Consider the following 22,660-nt stretch of genomic DNA (forward strand, 5'->3'; position numbering starts at 1 on the left):
AGCAGCCACTGTGTATATGGCATGAGAGGGGTAAGTAAAAGCCAGGCCCTGCCTTCAAAGAGATTACAGTCTGCAGAGAGTAAGTCAAATGAGTATGCAGGAGCAAGCAACAAGGAAGAGCACAGCATGTTACGGGACCCTGTAGGAGAACTAGTAAGAAGGGAGGGTTATCTGTGCTGGACCTTGAAGGGTTGTAGGCAATAAGAATAGACAGTACCCCCAGTGTAGAAATAAAGGCAAGAAGGGAGAAAAATAGAGGAGGTTTTCAGCATGACTGGTATACCAGATTCATAAAGCCAGATTATGAAGGGCTTAAACACCACTCTAAGGCATCTCGGGTTTATGAATGTCTACAGACAACAGGTAACTAAAAGGACCAAGCACCACAGACATACTCAGATACATGCTCATGGAGGAAGAATCTGGCAGCAATGAAGAGGAATTATCCTTCAGGGTCAAGCTCAGACCAACCCACTCTCTGATGTATTCCAACTGGTATAGTTCTCACTGATCTCTTCCCTTTACTCAACTCCTGTTCCACTTGGGGTTAGAACGCATAATCTGGCACCCAACTACATATGGTTTTGCACTGTTACCGAACTTTATAAAAGGCAAGAATCTAAGATCCAACATTTTATTTTAAATAAAACATTCTTATTTTTATTTAAAATATTTGTGTGTGTGTGTGTGTCTTCTGATAAAACTTTATTTGTGGACACTGAAATTTGAATTTTACATTATTTAAGATAAAATAAAGAACCGGATTTAAAATCTTGCTCTGTGATGTATTTTTCTTTCCATTTTGTACAATTAATCTATAAATATGCAGAAGTGTGACTTGCTTGCTAGCTGTTTTGTAGGCCATAGATTTAACTCCTTGATTAGACCAGAAGTTTTCTAGGAGCAGAGACCTTCTACTGTCTTCTACAAACCAGCATGGCAGCAAACACAGAAGCAAAGCCTAGTGCAAATGGTCATTGTCAGTTTCTCCCCGTTTTCTTCTGTAAGAGGGACAGCATTGCATTGCAGGGCGTGCACTACTCACCTTCTTCAAGAAGCAAGTGACAGTCTGACCAGCCTGGTACTGTTTAATCTTCTCCAAGGGGCCAACAGAATGAGTGTTGAGAGCAGTGTGGCCATCCTTCTCCAGCTCACTGGTTGCAGAAAGGCAAGGGAAAGAGGAAACCAACCTCTGGAATCAGCTTCTAGCTTGAAACCATCTCCCTCGAGTGGCCATGGATTGATTTTACAGGACTCCGCTAACTCATACACACCCACCATGCACCACCCCCCGGCCATTTCTCTCCTTAAAGGGGAATGAATGTTCACAATACCTGCGTGAAAATTAATCCCTTCCAATTCACTCACCTAGGTATGAACAAGCTCTAAAGGAGGTAGCCAACAATAATCTTTATAAGTATAGGAAACAAAACTATTTTACTTCTTTCAGTGCTTTAGCTACTGCTTTACCGTTTGCAGAACTGCTTTCACAAATAATCTCTCACTGAATGTGACAACACTCTCATGTGTGCATCAAGTAGGACAGATATTATTAAACTCATTTTATGCTACAGACCCAGGAGTTGAAGTCAGAGTTCCTGATTCAAAAATCCAGTGCTCTCTCCCCTATGCTACCTTGGCATCATCACTTTCTTGATTCTCTTTTTCTTCTCAGAAAAGCCACAAGGAGATGTGGTCTGAAAGTTATCAGTCCCCAAATCACTTCAAAGGAAGCACAGAATTCCCACCATTCCAACCAGCCCAGCTTACCAATTCAAATTTCTAAAACAAAACAGAACTCATCAGTAAAATGGTACAAGTAATACTGGTAAAACTGTAACATATAATAGCAAGTACTGGTGAATATAGGAACACAGGAAACTCATACACTAGTAAAGCTGAAACACACCCAGCAATTCCACCCTAGAGAAATCCCTGCACAGGCGCACAATGGAACGAGTTCAAGGATGTTCACTGTGGCATTGTGGAAACAACCGTAAACGTCCTCCATCAGCTTGAAAATATATACAGTTTGGCACAGGCACAGGATGGGTTACTGTTTTAACTCTAGGCCCCGAAATGGAGAGATCGCAAGAACAAAAGTTTGAGTGAAGAAAACAAGCTGCAGAATATTAAGCCCAGCATACAATTTATGTAAAATTTGAAAACCATACAAAATAACTTTTTGTATATATATATATATATATATATATATATATATATGTATGTATGTATAACGAAAGTATAAAAGCAAGAGCTGGATATATGTCAAATAATGGAGAATTCATCCTCTGGGGGTGAAGGGAGAAGCCTGAGAAGGGAACATCTGTAAAATGTCATTTCTTAAAACACACACAGAACATCCATGTGCCTGGCACTCTAATAGATAACTAACAGATAATTTACATTCATTATCTATAATGCCTTTATACATATATATATATAATATATATGTATAGTTATGATAAAAAAATTTATTCCTCAATAGCTGATATGGGAGTGCCTCTGTTATGAGCTGAATTGTCTCACCCAGCCCCCCAAATTCTTATGTTGAAGCACCAACTTCCAATACCTCAGAATGTGACTGTGTTTGGAGACAGGGAATTTAAAGAGGCAATTAAGTTAAAATGAAGTCGTTAGGGTGGGACTTAATCCAACACTACTGGTATCCTTATAAGAAATTAAGCTACAACTCAATAATAAAAAAACAAATAACCTGACTGAAAAACAGAACTGGAACAGACATTTCTCCAAAGAAGATAATACAAACATCCAAGAAGCATAGGAAAAGGTCCTCAACATCACTAGCAGGGAAATATAAATCAAAACCACAGCGAGATATTAACCTCACATCTGTAAGGATGGCCATTATCAAACAGAAAATAACAAGCATTGGCTAGGATGTGGGAAAAGGGAATCCATCCCTGCACACTGCTGGTAGGACTGTAAAATGGTGCAGCCACTATGGAGAACAGTATGGAAGTTCCTCAAAAAACTACCATATGATACAGCACTCTTACTTCTGGGTATGTAGCTAAAAGAATTAAAAACAAGATCTCAAAGAGATATCTGTATATCCATGTTCACTGCAGCACTATTCATAATAGCCAAGGTGTGGAAACAACCTAAATGTCCACTGATGGATGAATGGATAAAGACAACATATATACACACAATGGAATATTACTCAGCTTAAAAAAGAAGGAAATCTTGCTGTATGTTACCACACGGATGAACCCTGAGGATGTTGTGCTGAGTGAAATAAGCCAGTCACAGAAGGACTGTGCAGGACTCCACTTATATGAGGTATCGAAGTAATCAAACTCAAAGAAACAGAAAGTAGAATGATGGTTGCGAGAGGCTGGGGAGTCAGGGGGAAATGAATGGCTATAGAGTTTCGGTCATGCAAGATGAAAAAGTTTAGAGATCTGTTATATAAAAATATGCATATAGAACAATACCATAATGTATACCTAAAAAGTGTTAAGAGGGCAAATTTATGTTATTTATGTTATTATTTTTTTTACATCTTTATTGGAATATAATTGCTTTACAATGGTGTGTCAGTTTCTGCTTTATAACAAAGTGAACCAGTTATACATATACATATGTTCCCATATCTCTTCCCGCTTGCGTCTCCCTCCCTCCCACCCTCCCTATCCCACCCCTCCAGGCGGTCACAAAGCGCCGAGCTGATCTCCCTGTGCTATGCGGCTGCTTCCCACTAGCTATCTGCCTTACGTTGGGTAGTGTATATATGTCCACGCCTCTCTCTCGCTTTGTCACAGCTTACCCTTCCCCCTCCCCATATCCTCAAGTCCTTTCTCTAGTAGGTCTGTGTCTTTATTCCTGTCTTACCCCTAGGTTCTTCATGACATTTCTTCTTTTTTTTATGTTATGTTTTTACCACAATAAAAAAAATTTGAAAAAAGAGGAGATTAGAACATAGATAAATACAAAGAGAAGACCATATGAAGACACTGGAGAAGATGGCCACCTGCAAGCTAAGGAGACAGGCCTCAGAAGAACAAACCCTGCTGATACCTTCGTCTCAGACTGAAAGCCTCCAGAATTGTGAGAAAACAGATGTCTGCTTAAGTTTAAAAGGTATATAAAACACAAACACACATAACAAGTATGCGTTATCTTTTTTCTTTTCCCAAAATGATTTTAAACTGACTCTCTTAAAAAAAAAAAAAAAAGGTGGGCGCAACTACATTAATGGCAAGAGAAAGCTCAGTGACTAGCAGGAACTCCAGAGATACATGTAGTGACTCCTGACCTGCCCTGCTCTCTTAACTTCCCCCCCTCCAAATGGGTAAACGAGCAGGTACCGTTTCATCTCGCTCGAGTGTCCCTCACCAACCCTGAACTCAACTCGAAGACACATGACATTCTCTTTGTGCACAAGAGCTCCATATACAAGTGGGAATGAAAATATGATGGCATTTCGTAAGGAAGTCAACACCGTCAATTAAATAAATGTTTTTCCTCCTGACTTCAAAACATGTATTTTAAAACATAAAGCATTTGAGAAATACAGCAACAATAGCATTATGTTTATGCTAAGTTTCTCGGGGGCCTCGATTGACATAAAATAATTAACAATACAGCACAGGTGCGTGGAGGAGGTGGAAGATGTGCTACAGTGTTTTACCTGTCCATCTGTCTATCTGTCCTTCTAACTCTCCATCCTCCATCTCCTCTATGGAATGAACTCATTTCCTGGCTTGGCCCGCACTGCCACTACCAAGGACCGCCGCTATGGCTGACACCAGTCTCCAGAGACAGGAGGGTGGAGCAGCACAGCAGTGATGGTTCATGAGAGGCTCCAGACTCTGAGGGTCAAGAACCATTCAGGATGTTAGTGAGTCTTCCCACAATGCTCACTGACTCGCCCCTTGCAGTATTCATTGATTTAACATACCTACCCTTAGCCTGGGTCAACTACTTGACCTTAACCCTTAATTAAACAAGACGTCCAGCCTCAGCGGCGAAGACACCGCAGACTAAAACAACGAATATGAGGAGGTCTCTGTTTTCACGACAAAGGGACACAATCAAGTCTACAAAACTAAGGGAACCACAGATTAAGCAAATAGGAACGTGTGCGTCCACCGAATCTCATCATTCTGGAACTAAAGGGCTTTCTTTCACATCCTTCGAAGTAAGCATTGTGACCATCTGGTACTTCAAGGTTCCAGGAATATTTCCCTACCTCAGACACAAGCCTTCTCCGAACTATTCCACTTCTATTCTGATCCCTTCAGGATGCTAACCAAACCTTATCCTCGGAAAGCTGCTTAAGAGGTCTTTCCATGACATCCTAGGCACATAAGACTTACAGCCTGTATGGATCTGGGCCTGACCCTGCAGAGGCACTGGCACAGTCATGTGTATCTAGCTTCATTCACTGATGGCCTATCAGGTCCTAGAGGCTGGGTTTTTTTAAGTGGGGGAAGCAGAAGCAGAAGCAGATAGGCCCATAGATCAACATGCTTAAGATCCTCTGCAAGAATGACCCCAGACAAACTGGATCCACCACTTCACGGAACTACTAGTTCCACCAGTCCACCTAGAATCCCTCGTGGAACATCCCTCTGCAGAATCCACCAGAACGTGACCTAAGATTTCAGTCACCGAGCAGTAGTCTATTATCAAAGAACAGGCATTCTTGGCTACGTGGTGTTTATTTAGGGAATTACTGAGTTCTAGAAAATTAGGTTGAGAGCAAAAATGTTTCTTTTTGTTACATGCCAACAAACAGAACTGCAATCAGCCTTTAAATTGATACTTAAACCCTGAATACAGCTTTCACATTAATTCTCATATAATCCCTCTAGCCAGCTGTATGAGAACCAGACAAATATCCCTCCTGGAGAAAAAAAAGACAACCTGGACAGAGAGAGGCAAAGGAAGTCACAACCCTGGCTGAATCAAGCCTAGAACTCAGGCTCCTGACTCCAAGCCCAGCGCTCCTTCCATGAGACCACTGGAGCTCCCCTCACCTTGGCCGAACACTCAGCTCCGGGATGGTTCGAATAAATCTGGGATGACTTATTGGGAGAAACCTGGAGAAACAAATAATGTCAAATCATTTCTCTTATTCTCTGTAACACCATAATCGGGAGACCAGAATTTCTAACTGCCCACCAAACCGAGCTTAAAAAACCGCCCACTCCACTGCCACACCGCCCACTGGTAATACCAGGCCTGAGGGCTTCCATTCTCATCGTTTGAGTAAATGTTAAGGAACTGGCTCATCTGATCTTTTAGGGTTGTCATATTAAACCCTGAAAAGAATTTTCCAATCCTTTCATTCTAAAAATAAGGAAATTGAGGTCTAGAGAGAACAAATGACTTACTGAAGATCCCGCGGTTACTGAAATTAATATGCAAATCATTGGCTAGACTTTGAATTCTCTTTTTGGTTTTCTTATAGCAAGGACTTCTGCTGAAATAACATAATGTAACTAGATTGAAAGTAAACGAGTATAATTAAGGTATGCTGTGGAGGATGGATTACAGTAACTGCTGACATATATGGAGCAATAACTATGTGTCAGACAACCCACCAGGCACACTCAGTGCTAGGTGTTCTCTCTTCCAATCTTTGCAATGGCCCTGCAAGGTGGTCACTACCATTACTCTCACTTTACAAATTAGGAAAAATAAAACTCAGAGGGCTGAGTAACTACTTAACTCCTGGTCGCATAATTTTAAGTGGCAAATCTGGAATTCGCCCCAGATCTGACTCTAAATCAACGCTCTTATCCACTACATTATACACCATTAAAAAATAAAGACATACAAAAGGATTATTTGGCGAATATTTTGGTTAACTAAAAGAAAATCTAACGTATGCACAACTTTTTGGAAACTGCCTCAGTTCCCATGCCTTCTCCCACGATTACCACCATCTCCCCTCCAAGCCAGTCCCTCCCGCAAAGCCTCCATACTTGAATGTCTTCATGTCTCTCCCGCCAATCACTCGGGCAGTGACCTTCTTCCCAACTTTCAGCTTGGCAGTAGGAGATGTGCCCACTGGAACATCATCTAGAATGTGGGAGGCATGGATGCAGCCAACGATGCCATCTTCCAGGGTCACAACCACATGGGTGGGCTTAATGGACTTGACGGTCCCTGTGACCACGTCCCCGATGGACAGGGTGTGCTTCCTTACAGTCCCTAAAACCAGAGCTGGATCTACTTCCTCGTCCTCGTCGACCGTCTCAGAGTCCTTCCGGGTCTGTCTCATGGTCCTCTTAGCAGCTGGCCCCTCAACGGCCAAAAGAAGACCCGTCACTCCTGGTTCTGTGGTCTGGAGGGTTAGGGAGACACCCTGTCCCACCTGCAACTTCTCTGAATCAAAGCGGAAGGTGTCGTTGAGGTGAGAGGTCAGGGAGAAAGCTGCTAGCTGGCCAGTCTCTACCAAGGAGGCAAGGGCAAAGGGCTCCTCCAAGTGCTGCACAATCGCCTGGTGATCACTGCCTTTCTTCAGCTGGAAAACAGAAAACCCACCATCCCTGCTTCTTACAGAGCACAAGGACTTGTTCCTCACCCACTGCGCAGGGTGGGTCTGGGAAAGTCCTCTGAGTCCAGGGGCTCAAGGCTAATCTGAGCTGTAACAAACTAGCCTCCACTGCCTGGACCCAGCTTTCCCCTCCTGTACACTGAGGCGAAGTGACCACACTCAAGGCGCCACATCAGGATCACCTGGAGTTAGCCTCTGTTTTGAATTCAGATTCCGAGATCCTATCCTGGAACTAGTGAGAGCAGAACTTTAAAGGTGACTCTGATGCACAGCCAAGTGACCTCTAATGGTTCTCCAGCTTTAAGATACTGTGGTTCCTCCTCTCTTAGTCCCGCAGCTCTCCACCCAATTTATTCACTCACTCAACAAAGACAGTCATTACTGAGAGCTTATTGTGTGCAAGGCATGTAGCCTGTCTTTCTCCAACATCCAACTTGTGCTCATGCCCTTACATGCACTAGCTTCTCTCGGATGACAGAATGGGACAGGGACCTGCTAGAAAGCTTAGTGAGGGGTTAATACTGTTTTCTATTTCTCTTTGTCTCTCAAAGTCTTAAGATTATAAGCAACTGGAGGTTAAGGATTACATCTGTATAATTCTCTGTAACATACCCTATGTGATTAGGGGATTAATAAGTACTTTAGACGATGACGAAATATACGTGTCATCCGGAGAAAAATACCACTCATTTTAAGACTTCTCTTGAACCCATTCTTTGCCCACACAAAAGTGGACAGAAGAGGGTGTTAGATGAGCAGCCTGGAGGTCAGAACTACCCACAGACATGTTTTGTTTGGTTCACGGGATGTTTAAAAAGAAAAATGGTTTCAACATTTCCTACATTTATTTCAAATAAAAAATCCACATTCTGCCTTCTCTTCAAATTCAAAGACTTCCCAACACTAGACGCAGATGTTCTCCTGTGGCAACAGTGAGATGGGACCGAGTAGTCTCTGCTCCTCGGTGGCAGTGCGTGCACTCCGCAGCCTGTCAGTCCCACTGTCGAGTCCCACTGTCACCACCCCCCAAGACACCTGGCCCGCTTTGCTCATCCAAGCACCTGCTTGGCCCTAATCAGGGTGACCACGTGATTTACAGCCCGAACCACAGTGAAAGTCACTGCAACTAGCAAGCACACCAGGGAAGAATTCCCTGGAGGCCCAGTGGTTAGGACTCGGTGCGGTCACTGCCAGGGCCCGGGTTCAATCCTTGGTTGGGGAACTAAGATCCTGCAAGCCGCATGGCTCGGCCAAAAAAAAAAAAAAACAACAAGCACACCAGGGTGAGAGGTACACCTGGGAATGACCCAGACAAATCCAGGCACACGGCCACCCTGTCTACAGGTATCTGTGAACCATGTGGGGTTGAAGGGGTGTGTAACACCTTTGAAACCATGGGAATGGAAGTCCTCAATCAGCAAGCTTACCTTTTTAGCTTTTCTATTCACCAAATCGTGGCAGAGGGAAACATGTACTTCCAACTTCAACACATCAACGTTTAAGATCACAACCTTCTTTTTCTGCCCAGATTCCACCTCCTGCCCTGCAGTGCAGAACCAAACACAAGGTGATCACCCTCCTGGAGCAGGGGCGAAGGCAGACAGCATCTCTCCAACAGCCCTGCAGCCCACAGGCACAAAAAGGAAAAGTGGACCTATGTCCTAGGTTTATATGCGCTAGGGAAGCCAAGGGTCTAGCTCCCATAATTCACATTCAGGTTGTGTCGATTTATGCAACCTGGTATATAAAAATCTAGATTTACCCAAATACAACAATAAAGAGATTCATACCTAAACCTTCTTTAGTATGCTGCTGTCTTGATTTGCATTTACACAAGATAAGCATGCCAAAAATTTCTGCTGGATCAGCTCATCTATGTATTTGGAAATTCTGTACCCAGAAGAGGAAGCAACGGGCAAGTGGTTTCCTCTACAAACCATGATGGGCGAGAGAGATGCACTCACCTGCCCGATGATACTTGCTGGCTCTTAGGACCAGGCCGGGCACTGGGCCCTCACTGAACAGTACAGAGCCATCTCCCAACACCTCCTGCACCTCTAGATCAAGGACCATCCCTGGGGTCATCTCAGCCAGCGTCTGGATCAACGCAGAGTCTGCCAGAGACCCAAAGGAAATAGGGATTAACAAGATGAAATGACATTCACCATTCTTTTCCTCTGGAAATACGGTGACACATGGAGGACATTTCCAACATGGAGCATTGGAACCACTACGAAGGCAAAATCGCTCTTGGTAAAAATGTCCGATATCCATGAAAATTCCCAGTACAGGCAGAGACCTATGCCCCTTGCTCATCCCACATGGCCACAATTCATGGAATAGCCAACGAATGCCAGAAACACATGCTTTCCTTTGATTTCGGAATTTTCATTCTTTCTGTTTGGAATCTACTCTCTCAAGGTTCTTATTCCCAAATCCCATCAGGGTTCCAACAAATCTACACAGTGGTTCAAAGCTTAGTAGGGTCAGATTAATAACCCCCCACAAAGTCTTCCAGCAGGTCCCTGTTCCATTTTACCATCCACTACACATCTGATGAATAAAGGAACAAAAAGTGAAGAAGTGAATGGATTCACAACAAATGCAAACCTGAGCTCACAGAACTCAGGGAAATTTTGATTCTGGACTGGGAGGGAGCCCCAGGGGAACTTCTGGGATACCAAGTAATGATCTTTTATCTGAATCTGGATGACAGTTAAACAGGGATGTTCACTTTATAAATGTTTACTGAGCTGTACTCTAATAGATTTGTGCACTTTATGGAGATCCTACTCCCATTAACAAAAGTGTACCCATTTTTTTTTAACGTCGGGGAAGACCAACAACTCATTGGAATAGACTGAAGACACACACGCCCCACCCCTGGCCCTCATCCTCCGCCCTCCTGCCCCCACCTCGGTTGCTCATGAGGCTACGGACGCCCTGCCGCTCCTCCAGGCACTGGCTCAGGAGGAGGAGGCTGGTGGTGGCCAGGTCCCCCAGACTGCAGTCCGACAGCCGCAGCGACAGCAGCATCCGCTGCTTCTCCTCGTCCACGTTGGTCACCTTAGCAACCACCGTCTGCCCCTCGACAAAGTGGTCACTTGTGGAGGTCACAAACTTGTCACTCATGATCTAAAAGGGAAGAGCGGGCGCAAAATGAAGAAAGGAAAGGAAGTCTTTATTAGGACAACCCACTTGAAACACCCAGAAAGAAGTGTGTGAGGCAGGAGGTGGACCCCAGGAAGGTCCCCCCAGCCCTCTGAGCACAGCTCACCTCCCCTTTCGTAAAAACACAGGAGGCGCCCTGGCTGCCAACCCAGCTGAGAAGGCCCCAGAGCAACTCTCTGCCCCTCACTGTGCATGTTTCTGGGGCCCTCCCCCCTCTCCCATTTTAAAAATTGTTCTGGCAGGGAATGCAAATGAGACCTGCCCAAGCAAAACATCAGGGGAACACACCCACGGAAAGGACGAAACACTTATAAATTATCTGTGGCAGGAATGAGCGATGAGCCCTTTGCTCACCACCATCTTTCACGGGCTTTGGTAAGACTCCTCCCCGCTCTGGGTGTCAGTTTATGCGGCAGGCCTGAGAGGGGGTTCAACTACGGGATCGCTAGGATCTTTTCCAGTCTGAAAAGTCTGCTATCCCATGACCTACCCAATGCTGTAGCATGAAGTAGAAAAGGTGCCCCTTCCTCCAGGACACAGGCTAGGCAAGAGGCCTGCAGACTGAGTCTCAGCTCCACTCCGGCTCAGCCAGGTGCCTCTGTGTCATGCCCCTGAAAACCTTTCAAGAGAATCGATTCTTTCCCACCAACCCTCAGGTTCCATGTCCCTGCTGTCTCCCCTCAAAGGCCCTTGTGCAGGGAGGTGAACTTACAGCTTTGGGAGCCAGTCCACTAAGGCCTGACGGGAACTGGACGAACACACCGTAGTCCTTGATGTTCTTCACAAAACCAGTGAGCAGCATTCCAGGATGGATTTCTGAGAAGCTCTTGGGATCCTGGCCACTCTCTACTGCAGACACCAAAGCTGGCTTCCTGCAAAGGAGCTAGTGGCACTTCGTCAAGGAATGTTCCAGAAACGGCAGAGCTGTCCATCTCTCCCATCTCCGTTCTCCACTCTACACCCTCTCTACCACCGTGATTCTCTAAGTGTGCAGACCAGCAGCATTAGCATCACCAGGAACTAGTTAGAGAGGCAAATTCTTAAGCACCAGCCCAGACCTACTGAATCAGACACTTCGGGGGCGCGGGGAGCAGGCTGTGTTGGACCAAGCCCTCCAGGGGATTCTGATTCACACTGAAGTCTGGGAATCACTGTTTCGCTCCTGCCCTTATTAACTCACCTCCAGATTACTGGAGGGGACCTAAGGGGAAGGCTTCATCCCTGTGGTTTGGCAGCTGGATCGGCTGTGACACCATCCTCCTGCCTATCTTCACACTAACCAACCCTATTTCCCCTCCTCTGCCTATCTCCACCCTAAGGAGAATCGATTTCATATTCTGCAAGAAAGGAGGCAGTGTCTTCCTTCTAAGCGCCCACACGAAGACCGAAAGCAATATTCTGAGACCTATATCCCAGCAGGGGGAGGCGGAGGGGAGAAAAGAGGACAGCAGGTACTTATTAACTGTTCCAACTCAGGGGGGTGAGCACTGAGTGCCCCAAGAAGGCTGGATGTGCCACTGGGAGTGTCCCGCTGGGCCTGGAGTGCACGTGGCCCTCTCCCCAACACCCTGGGCTCCCCCTCTGCCCTGACCACCAGCATCTGCCAGCAGTACCTCGATCCTGCTCTAACGCCCACCAGGGGAACAGAGGCAAAGTGCAGGCTTGCCCACTGGTTTGGTCTGTGGAGGTATTTCTGCAGTCAGAGGGTCGACTTATTTCCCATGGAGTTTCCAACTAAGAGCAGAGCCTGACCCGGAGTTCCCCAGCGCCCCCCTCCCCGCCGAGGGCCCACAGCTCCCACACCTCCACCTCCGCGGCCCCCCAGAGACCAGTAAAGGATACAACACGCCCCTCACCCTCGCTCAGACACAGGACTCTGTGAAGGGTGTCGCCTGCCTGGAGCCAGCTATGCAACAGTGGGCCGTTGGTGACGTGGTCTGACAGATGAGGCGTGGGAAGGAAGCCGGGGACGTTGTGAGGCAGGACAGCCACCTGCAGCCCATCCTTGGTCTTCTCCAGAACCTTCACATCCACCAACTACTCAGGGAAAAGGAAGACAAAAAAGAGCGCTTGTCTCGAGCAGAGAGCAACTCGTGTGCGTCGGGCAGAGATCAGAGGCATCGAATATCCAGCACCAGGGATGACTGAGAGGTCGAGATCAGAGAAGCAGCTTTCTCCCACTCCCCACCCCACGCTCCCAAAGACCCAACAGGCACACACACCCGCACACACAGCAGGACCCATCTGGTGCTCACATCACTCCTCTCCCAGGTCCCTCCACTGGGTCCCAAAGGAAAGACAGTTTTGCAGGCTGGTCCTAGGGACCAGAAAGGAAAGAGAGCAGCAGCACACCGCTGACAAGCCACACCGTAACATCACTTTCCTTCCTAGACAGTCCACCTGCTCTGACACACAGCCCCAGAGCCTTATCTAGCTTCCTTCATCTTCCCCCTGCATGGTTTCCAGCACCCCAGGTGTCAGTGGTGCCCTGCTCTCTACCACCGTAACTAAAATAATTTGTCTGGAGAAGTCCAGGTACCTGCCCAGCGGTAATGGCTTTTTTTTTCTTCTGACTGTGTCCCGCACATTCTTTCTTGGGATCACTTGACAGCTTGAAGGACAAGAGCATCCTCTCTTTGGATGGCTCACAGTTCAGCACTGCAACCTTCACCACCTGGTGAGAAACCATACCTGCTTGGCCCTGGAGAGAGGTGCCCCCCACCAGCACCACAGAGGCCTTGGGTGGTTCACCAAGACCCTGGACCAGATCAGAAGGCAGTGAAGAGAAACGTACTGAGAGCTACACAGAGTCCCCACAAGTCAGCCTTTCGGGTGACAAAAGACATGAATGAATTTTGGGGTATAATCCCAAGTTTTAAAAAATCATTTTTTCCTAGACAGACCCAGACTCATCGGATGTAGCGCACTGCCCCCTTGTGGTGATAGTGGCCTCAGAACAATTTCTGATGTGAGGGACACTAGTGTATTACAGGTGAAGATTAATTTCTTCTAGGTTGAGGGCCTAAGTTCCATTAGTTTGCTAGCATCCATTGAGCCCCCTTGAGGGTTTCTCTCTGTTCTGTTCCATCTCCTCCACTTAGCTGCCTCAGGCCCGCTACCCCACATGCTCTCTTCTGTGACCCTTAAAAAGTAGCCTTCCATGGGCTTTCCCTGGTGGCGCAGTGGTTGAGAGTCTGCCTGGTGATGCAGGGGACGCGGGTTTGTGCCCCGATCTGGGAGGATCCCACGTGCCGCGGAGCGGCTGGGCCCGTGAGCCATGGCCGCTGAGCCTGCGCGTCCGGAGCCTGTGCTCCGCAACGGGAGAGGCCACAACAGTGAGAGGCCCATGTACTGCAAAAAAAAAAAAAAAAGTAGCCTTCCTACTCCTTCAAATCTGTGTTCATGGGGTCACCAACGGTAGGAGCCTATCCAGGGGAAGGGTTACCTGGCCAGTGTAAAAGACACTCTCTGGGTCAGGGATATACTCGGCACTGAGCTCATGCCTGGGCACCAGTCCCTGCACGTCATTGTAGAACTTCACAATGCAGCCGTAGTCCTTGACCCGCAGGATAAAGCCGTGTGTCTGCAGACCAGGCTTAGCATCGGCATAGCTGGTAATGGCAGGAAGCTTGGACTCAACCAGGGTTTTCTTCAGGGTCATCATCAGCTTCCTGGCTTCAGGGTCACAAAGCAAAACCTAGGCAAAGGATACTGGCCATGACCAAGTCATCCATTACCAAGAGAGCCACTGAGATGGTCTCTGCATCCCCCTGAGAGCCATGGTCAGTCCCTAAAAACCTGCTATCTCTTTCCCTCTGAGAATAATAGCTGCAGACTGTCCCCGCTTCCTGCTGAATGATGACCTAGGGAGCATTTATCTCTATTTCAAATGTACTACCTCCCAAAAGTCCCCTCCTGGGCCTAGAGCAACACTCGCCATCCCGGTGCACCTCCAGAGTCCTGTGTCGGTTACTCCTACTCTGCCTCCACTCCCTCTCCCTCCTGGACCGCTGCATCTCATCTAACAGAATGAATGACTGAACCAGTTTACCCCCTCAACAGTGTTGTGGACTAGCTGTAAGCTAAGACTGAGTGCGCCAACCACCTCTCATTCCTCAAAAAGTCATCTCCTCGAGGGCAGAGAAATTCCTCTATTTCTAACTTCCTGACCCCACCACTATAAAACTTTGTACCAATGGGTAATCAATACCTTTGTTGAGTCCATAATGAAATAAAATGAAAATAAGAAAATCCAACATTCTAAGTGTCTGCACACACCAGGCCCTAAGCACTGTATATTATCATGTTTAATCTTCACAACTCTGTGAAGTTTCTGTCAGCATCCAAGCCTTTGTTATAAAACACTCAAGTTTTGGCAGCTCTGGTTGGGCTATTTCTGTGCCTAACACAACCCCTGCTCCTCCTCAACCTTCTAAATCCTACCCATCCTTTCCAGTTCAAGCCCCACCTCTGCCAGAAATCTAGAAGACATTGTAAGAGCTCAACTGAGCTCAAATAGAGCTCCATTTGAAAACTGGTTCTGCCATTTATTAGCTGTGTGACTCTGGGCAAGATACTCTGCTTTCCTAAGCGTTCCTTTCCCCATCTGCAAAATGAGGATAACAGTACTTCCTTCATAGGGCCATTTTAAGGATGAAATGAAGTAAGGCGTGTTACGATGTGCCCAGCACAGCAACTGGCACAGAATACACGTTACATGGTAGTTGCTATTGATCATATTGATCATCACTGATTATCAATAATTCTTGCTGCCCCAGCCTACCCTCACCTCCCCGTTCTGAGATATGACCACAAGCATACAGCCTGCACCAAACCACCTGGCCTGCTCTCTTCATGTATGGATATTTTAACTACCAATTATACCATACAATTATCAAGGGCAGGGACCCAGTTTTCTCTTCCCAATGCCAAGCGCAGGACTGCAGATATTATGTGGTCACTTTGTGGAAAAAGGCAGAAACTTCAGCTGAGAAGCATCATTCTCTTCCCATATGGCCAAAACCCCACCAGCGACCCTTCAGGAGGCTCACCCGGCACTTGACCTCATCTCCAGCGTGGTACTTCTTCTCCGGATTCTTCATAAGGATGTCGGCCAGGTGCATGGGAGGTATCAGGGCCCTGATTTGCTTGCCCACCTTCACCAGCATCCCGTATGGCTTTATGGTCATCACTTTGCCCTAGGAAAAGATGCCATGATGCCTCAAGAATATCTTTGCTATACTTCTTACCACAAAGCATCTCACACCTCTCTTTCGAAGCTCAGCTTCCTGAGGTAACTGTGCCTGTTATTCCAGATCTCAGAGGGACACAGCACATACCCCCCAGTGATCTGGGTGCAGCAGGGTTTATTTATGAGAACCTTCATATCTTTTTGTGCGAGGATCTTCTTTCTATCTGCCTTACAAATTCATTATCCAACGGAGAGGACTATGTCTCCTAAGGAATGAACTCTACATATAAAGGGGAGCTGCTCAACTGGGGCTGAGTGGCTGCACAGGAGCAGCAACTGGCTTCTTACTAATATCCCGGCTGGCTCAATTATCAAAGAGCTAACTTTTGACCTGGTCTAATCAACACCATCAAATCCCAGGACTGATGACCTACTTCCTCTGTGTAGTGGGGCGGTACCAGCAAGACCTTACCTGGAAATTAATTACAAGTTACCCAAGGGAAGAAAAAGAAATCCCAGTTAGCAGGCAGAGAGAAGGAATATGACTTTAAACGTGTTCACATGGGGACGAATGTGCTGACAGTTAGCCTGTGAACTAAAGACTATCTGAAGGTCGTAGAGCATCTAATTATACGCTTGAGGTCTTACCTTTACCAAGGCCCCAGGCTTGATGTCATGATAACTAAGGAACTGAGCTTCAATAACGGACCTAGAACAAAAGGCAAATACAAGATTCAGTACATTAGGACAGAGGCTGCCTAAAATTCAGGGCTACCAAAATCATGCTGGCAAGAAAGGAAACCCTCACCAAGCAAGGCCACGAGACACTGTGGGCGTGCGCTGCACAGGAGCACACCTCTACACCCCGCACAAGTCAGTGACAGACTTACGTCCTCAGAGAGAGCAAAGCCAGTTCATCCATTTGGCTGTAGTCGACGATTCTACACTTGTGAGTGTTCCCTGGCTTGAAGGTCTCAGGTTTGAAGACTTTCTTAGAATTGGAGAGATGGCTGAGCTACAAAGTACCAAGTGATTAAGGACCAGCCAGAAGCAACAGATCTGAGGCAATCAGACATTAAATCAGACAAGGAGTTGACTCAGTACATTTGTCACCTACCATAAAAAGAGCACTGTGATTACCTGTTAAAATAATTGCTCTAACTAAAGAACTGCTTTATACTACCACAGAATCTCTATAAAGTCAGAGAAGAGTCTAGATCACGGGTCGATAAATTACAGCTCATGATTAAGTCTCTATATTTGTAAGTAAAAGTTTGACTGGACCACAGCCGTGCCCTTTCATTTACATACTGTCCTTGCTGCTTTCAGGCTATAACAACAAAACTGAGTAGTTAGGACAGAGTCTGTATGATCCATAAGCCTAAAATATTTACTATCTGGCCCTTTAAAATAACTTTCCCAAGCCCTGGTGTAGATCCTAACTCATTCTTGTACCTAGCATCAACCAGGTATCAATTAAGGCAAGTCAATCTTAAGGCACTCTAATATAACAAACAGACCTTGTTCTAGTCCTTATGAACTGTCTGCCACGTTTGGGGAAATTCAAAAACAGGAAACTAATACCCAAGGATGAAGGAAGCAGAAAAGAACTTGTGTCCCCAAAGTCCTTCTGGTGATAAGATCGTGATGAAACAAAGAGCCTCCTTACCCGGGCATAGGCCAGAGCCCCATCCGTCAGCCTGAAGGTGGCCCCGGCTTTGCCGAAAAAGCCCTGGACAGGAACATCATCCAGTACAGCTCCCAGCTGCTGGCAAGAAAGCCGGGTGAGTGGACGCCCGGGCTGCAGGAAGACAGCGCGCAGGCTCAGCCGTACAGCTCTAGTCCGAGGATGGACGCAGAGGACACAGGCCCGTACCTAGACAAGGGAAAGGGCATAATGAGCAAGACAAGGCACACCAGAGACAAGGCACCCTGGAGCAGACTTTCAGGGGTCAAGACTCTCCATGTGTTGACCAAGCTATAGATGTAAGTACTAAAATCAGCTTGTGCAATCAAACAGAATGTCCCAGAGGAACTATGTCCGACTGAATCAATGCTTACACAAGGCCAGGAAAACATATACCAGCGTCCCCTCAACACCATGAGGCTAATAATACATATGCAACAGGAGCCATGTACTGGCATCACTATATCAGAAGCTCATCTGAAACACACCAGAAACAGCCTGCTCTGATCACAAGGCCATAGCATGTAAAATGTCTCAACTCTGCACACAAATATGGCTACAAGGAGGAAAAAATTACTAGAAAGAGGTTCACCAAAAAATTAACAATATTATTACTAGGTGGTGGGAAAACCTACTTTTACTTAAAAAAATAAAACAACAGAAAAAACCAACAGTCTCTATAGCTTCCATTAGTATGTGTTACTGTTAAAAACAAAAAATAAATCATTTTAGGATTTTTAATAAAAAACAATGATTACCACATATTGGGATTTTCTTCCCAAATATCCACGTTCATTGCAGAAAATCTGAATATTTAGACAAGGGTAGAAAAATCACCCAGACTTAATCACTAACACCTGATTGCATAATCAGCCAGCATTTTGACCAGATGTACTTTTTAAGACTTTTTTCCTCCAAAATTGAATCTATATTATAGCACTTTGTAAACTACATTTGTGTATTTAAACATATATCTTGTTCTATGTTAAACACTCTACTAGAACACTTTAAATTATAAAAGCAAAAGATTTACTACCAAGAAAAAAAAATCAAAGAGTATGAAATAAAAACTACAAGTTGCGTTCTTCTCCACAGGCTCCTCCTCTAATCTCAATCCCCAGAAAGAACCACTGGCAGTTTCTTGTGGCCCTTCCAAGACACTTTTCATTCCCCTCATCACCCCTCTGACACCTGTACACATGCAGTCCTAGGACCTGCCTGTAGCAGCTGTGACACTGGATGGCTGGTTGAGACACAACTGAAATCCAGAAAAGATAAGTGCAACATTTCTTACTGGCTGATTTGAGAAATATGTTCTGGCTTTCTTAGGGTCCAGGTGCATAAAGTCAACCACGCCACTGAAGAACGAGAGGAATTTTAGCGTAAGGCCAAATGGAGTCACCTAGAAATAAAAAGAATCAGTTATGAAAAACATCTCTCTGAAGGAACCAGGAATGAGACTGTTCATAAAGCCACATTATCCATGATGATAACTGTGTGTCTCTCCTCCCCCAGCTAACCCTTATCATCTTTCTTCCCATAAAATGAAATGGCAGCACATCTCCTGGCACTGGCTGTTCCTTAATTCAGTAAGGTCATCGCGCCCAGGCCTGAGAGGACATCAGTCCTCCACCCTCAGGATTTCCCAATGGGATGGAAGGCACTTTACACAAGGAACCTCGGGGAACTGCCAGCCTGACAACTGGGACAAACTGTTGCTAACTTGGTGATGTGCTCAGACTAAGAAGGTAAAAACCCACATGCTTGCCAGAGGGAGATACTGACCGGAGCAATTCACCCTACAGAGCCCCACAAAGCTAAGAAAGTAGAGGTGACAAGCCTCTCAAAAGAGAGCAGGGAGGCAGGTGACTGAAATAAGGGAAACTAAGTCAGATCCCCAGGTCCTCTCCTCAAAACTATAGGATCCACCCTTCTCCCATCTCTACAGAAAATGGGAGAGTTATTCTCTGGGAAACTGTACCAGACTCAAAACACAGGAACAGTGCAAACCATGAAAATGTGAATTAAGAAAAATTCTGAATATCATATATAGATATGGAGACCGCCAGCCCCTTTCTGCCATCTAGCTCTTTGGCAGCCAGGCTTATATGCTCCTGATTCGGGTGTCAGTAGATCCTTTCCAGAGAAATCTAACATGCCAGAGAAGACTTCTAACAGTGACATCTGGAGGTTGCCACTAGTTCCTGACCCTGACAGGGAAGTCAGCCAGTCAGCAAGTCGCACCCAGGCACACAGACTTCCCAGCAGTTTTTTAGTGCCTCTCTCATAACATGGCAGTAAAAACAAAAACTCAATAGAGAATGTGAAGTTTAAGTTGAGAGACTTTCCCAGAGGTAGGATATAGACAAATACATGCATGTACCAAACCAAAGAAGAGAGGAAAAAATAAGAAAATTAGAACTGATCCATTAAGTCCAACATCATACTAACAGGAGTTCTAGAAAAATAAAAGAAAATTATATTAAAAATTTTAGGGCTTCCCTGGTGGCACAGTGGTTAAGAATCTGCCTGCCAATGCAGGGGACATGGGTTCAAGCCCTGGTCTGGGAAGATCCCACATGCTACGGAGCAACAAGGCCCATGAGCCACAACTACTGAGCCTGCGCATCTGGAGCCTGTGCTCCGCAACGGGAGAGGCCACAACAATGAGAGGCCCACGCACCGCGATGAAGAGGGGCCCCTGCTCACCGCAATTGGAGAAAGCCCTCGCACAGAAATGAAGACCCAACACAGCCAAATGAATGAATAAATAAATAAATAAATTATTTTATTTTATTTTTTTTGCGGTACACTGGCCTCTCACTGTTGTAGCCTCTCCCGTTGCGGAGCAACAGGCTCCGGACGCGCAGGCTCAGCAGCCATGGCTCACGGGCCCAGCCGCTCCACGGCATGTGGGATCTTCCCAGACCGGGGCACGAACCCGTGTCCCCTGCATCGGCAGGCGGACTCTCAACCACTGCGCCACCAGGGAAGCCCAATAAATTTATTTAAAAAAAATTTTTTTTAAGATCTGATAAGGGGCTAGTATCCAGAAGATACAAAGAACCCTTACACCATTCACACTAAAAAGATAATCTAACTTTTAAATGGATAAAGACTTCTGATTCAATATTTCTCCAAGGAAGATTTATAAATGGCTAATAAGCACATGAAAAGATGCTCAACATCACTAATCATTGGAGAAACGCAAATCAAAATCACAAAATACCACTTCACACCCACACCCACTAGAGTGGCTATAATAAAAAGAATAATAATAAGTGTTTGTGAGAATGTGGCGAAATTGGAACCCTTATATTGCTGGTGGGGATGTAAAATGTTGCAGCCACTTTGGCTGTTCCTCAGGAAGTTAAAACACAGAGTTACCATATGACCCAGCAAGTCCACTCCTAGATATACACTCAAGAGAAATGAAAACATATGTCCCTACAAAAACTTATATACAAATTTCATAGCAGCATTACCCATAACAAGACAAAAGTGGAAACAACCCAAATGTCTACCAACTCTATATGATGGAGTATTATTCAGCCATAAAAAGGAATGAATCACTGATAAATACTACAATATGGATGAATTTTGAAAACATGCTAAGTACAAGAAACCAGACATAAAAGACTACATACTGTATGGTTCAATTTATATGAAATATCCACAATAGGCAAAGCTAGAGATAAAAAGTAGATTCGTGGTTGCCAGGGGCTTGAGGGAGGGAATGAATGGAGAGTGACAACCAGTGGGTACGGGGTTTCTTACTGGGGTGATGAAAATGTTCTGGAATTAAATAGTGATGACAGCTGTACACCCTTGTGAATACACTGAAACACCACTAAGCTGTACACTTTAAAAGGGTGAATCTTACTATATGTGAATTATATCTCAACTTAAAAATTGGAAAAAGAAAAAACCCCACAGTGATACAGAAAACTTTCCCAGAACTTAAGGATCTACATTTCTGGATTACAGGAGGTCAGCACAAATAAATGGAAAGAGAGTCATATAAAAGCACATCATTGTGAAATTTTAAAATGAAAGGGATAAAGACAAGATCCTTGAACATACAAAGAAAAGGAAATCAAGATAACATCAGGCTTTTCAACAGCAGTAGAGGCCAGGTGATAATGGGAACAAGATCTTCAAAATTCTGAGGTATTTTTTACCTAGAATTCTAACCCCAGATTAACTACCAATCTCACGTTAGAGCAGAATAAAGGTATTTTCAGATATACTAGGTGTGCAGAAAACAGTTAACATAGCAGGCCTGAGACTGCGATCCTTGGAAAAGCATGCTTGCGGTGTTGGCCCTGGCCTGGTGTCTGGGAACTTAGACTTCAAGAGGGTTCCCACCACTCTCAGAACTGAGTGGCTCACTGTACCTAAACTATTTGTGCAAACAATATGGTTTATGCTAAACACTCGAATTCCTTAGGAGAGTCAGGAATTTTGGTACATGCCAGGTAGCGGGTGCCTATGTGACCAGCCGCAAATAAAAACCCTCAATGAGCTTTGCTAGTAGACAACATTCACCCATGTTGTCATAACCTGCTGCTGGGGGAATTAAATACACCCTATGTGACTCCACTGGAAGAGGATTCTTGGAGGCTTGTGCCTGGTTTCTTTCAGACTTCATTCCATGGGCCTTTTCCCTTTGCTGATTTTGCTTTGCCTCCTTTCACTGCAATAAATCACAGCCGTGAGGACTACTATATGCTGATGGTGTGAGTCTTCCTAGTGAATCATCGAACCTGGGAGCGGTCTTGGGAATTTTAAGACACATGAAGTGAAGAAATTAACCTCCCGTGTACTTTTCTGAGGGTGCTTCTGGCGAATGTGACACATTAAAATGAGTGAGTAAACCAAAAAAGAGGAATACATGGAATCAAAGAAGATTCTATCCAATACAGAAGAGTGGGGAAGGATCCGGGATGACAGGGAAGGGAGCCCTACAGAGCAACCAGTCCAGACTGGAGCCGGATGACAGTACAAGGGGCTCCGGGTAGGGGGAAAAAGTAGCAAAGATTATTTAAAGGGTTTGAAAACACAGAAAATAGTGAGA

General features: G+C 45.5%; 1 protein-coding gene across 2 annotated transcripts in view; it reads right to left on the reverse strand.

Moving 5' to 3' along the window:
• Positions 1-22,660, reverse strand: part of PDCD11 (programmed cell death 11) — a 42,507-nt gene that overhangs the window by 10,798 nt on the left and 9,049 nt on the right. For both annotated transcript variants that reach the window (XM_081225052.1, XM_081225051.1), the window contains exons 8-22: positions 18,878-18,985; positions 17,566-17,772; positions 16,787-16,911; positions 16,545-16,605; positions 15,757-15,903; positions 14,151-14,402; positions 13,245-13,379; positions 12,548-12,742; positions 11,418-11,588; positions 10,450-10,669; positions 9,499-9,648; positions 8,962-9,077; positions 6,960-7,501; positions 6,009-6,071; positions 1,046-1,154 (exon numbers count right to left, since the gene is read on the reverse strand). In XM_081225052.1, the coding sequence (XP_081081178.1) occupies positions 1,046-1,154; positions 6,009-6,071; positions 6,960-7,501; positions 8,962-9,077; positions 9,499-9,648; positions 10,450-10,669; positions 11,418-11,588; positions 12,548-12,742; positions 13,245-13,379; positions 14,151-14,402; positions 15,757-15,903; positions 16,545-16,605; positions 16,787-16,911; positions 17,566-17,772; positions 18,878-18,985 (2,601 nt within the window). The remainder of the gene's footprint in view (positions 1-1,045; positions 1,155-6,008; positions 6,072-6,959; positions 7,502-8,961; positions 9,078-9,498; positions 9,649-10,449; positions 10,670-11,417; positions 11,589-12,547; positions 12,743-13,244; positions 13,380-14,150; positions 14,403-15,756; positions 15,904-16,544; positions 16,606-16,786; positions 16,912-17,565; positions 17,773-18,877; positions 18,986-22,660) is intronic.

This window comes from Mesoplodon bidens (assembly GCF_964165515.1).
Source record: "Mesoplodon bidens genome assembly, chromosome: 1".
NCBI lineage: Eukaryota > Metazoa > Chordata > Mammalia > Artiodactyla > Ziphiidae > Mesoplodon > Mesoplodon bidens.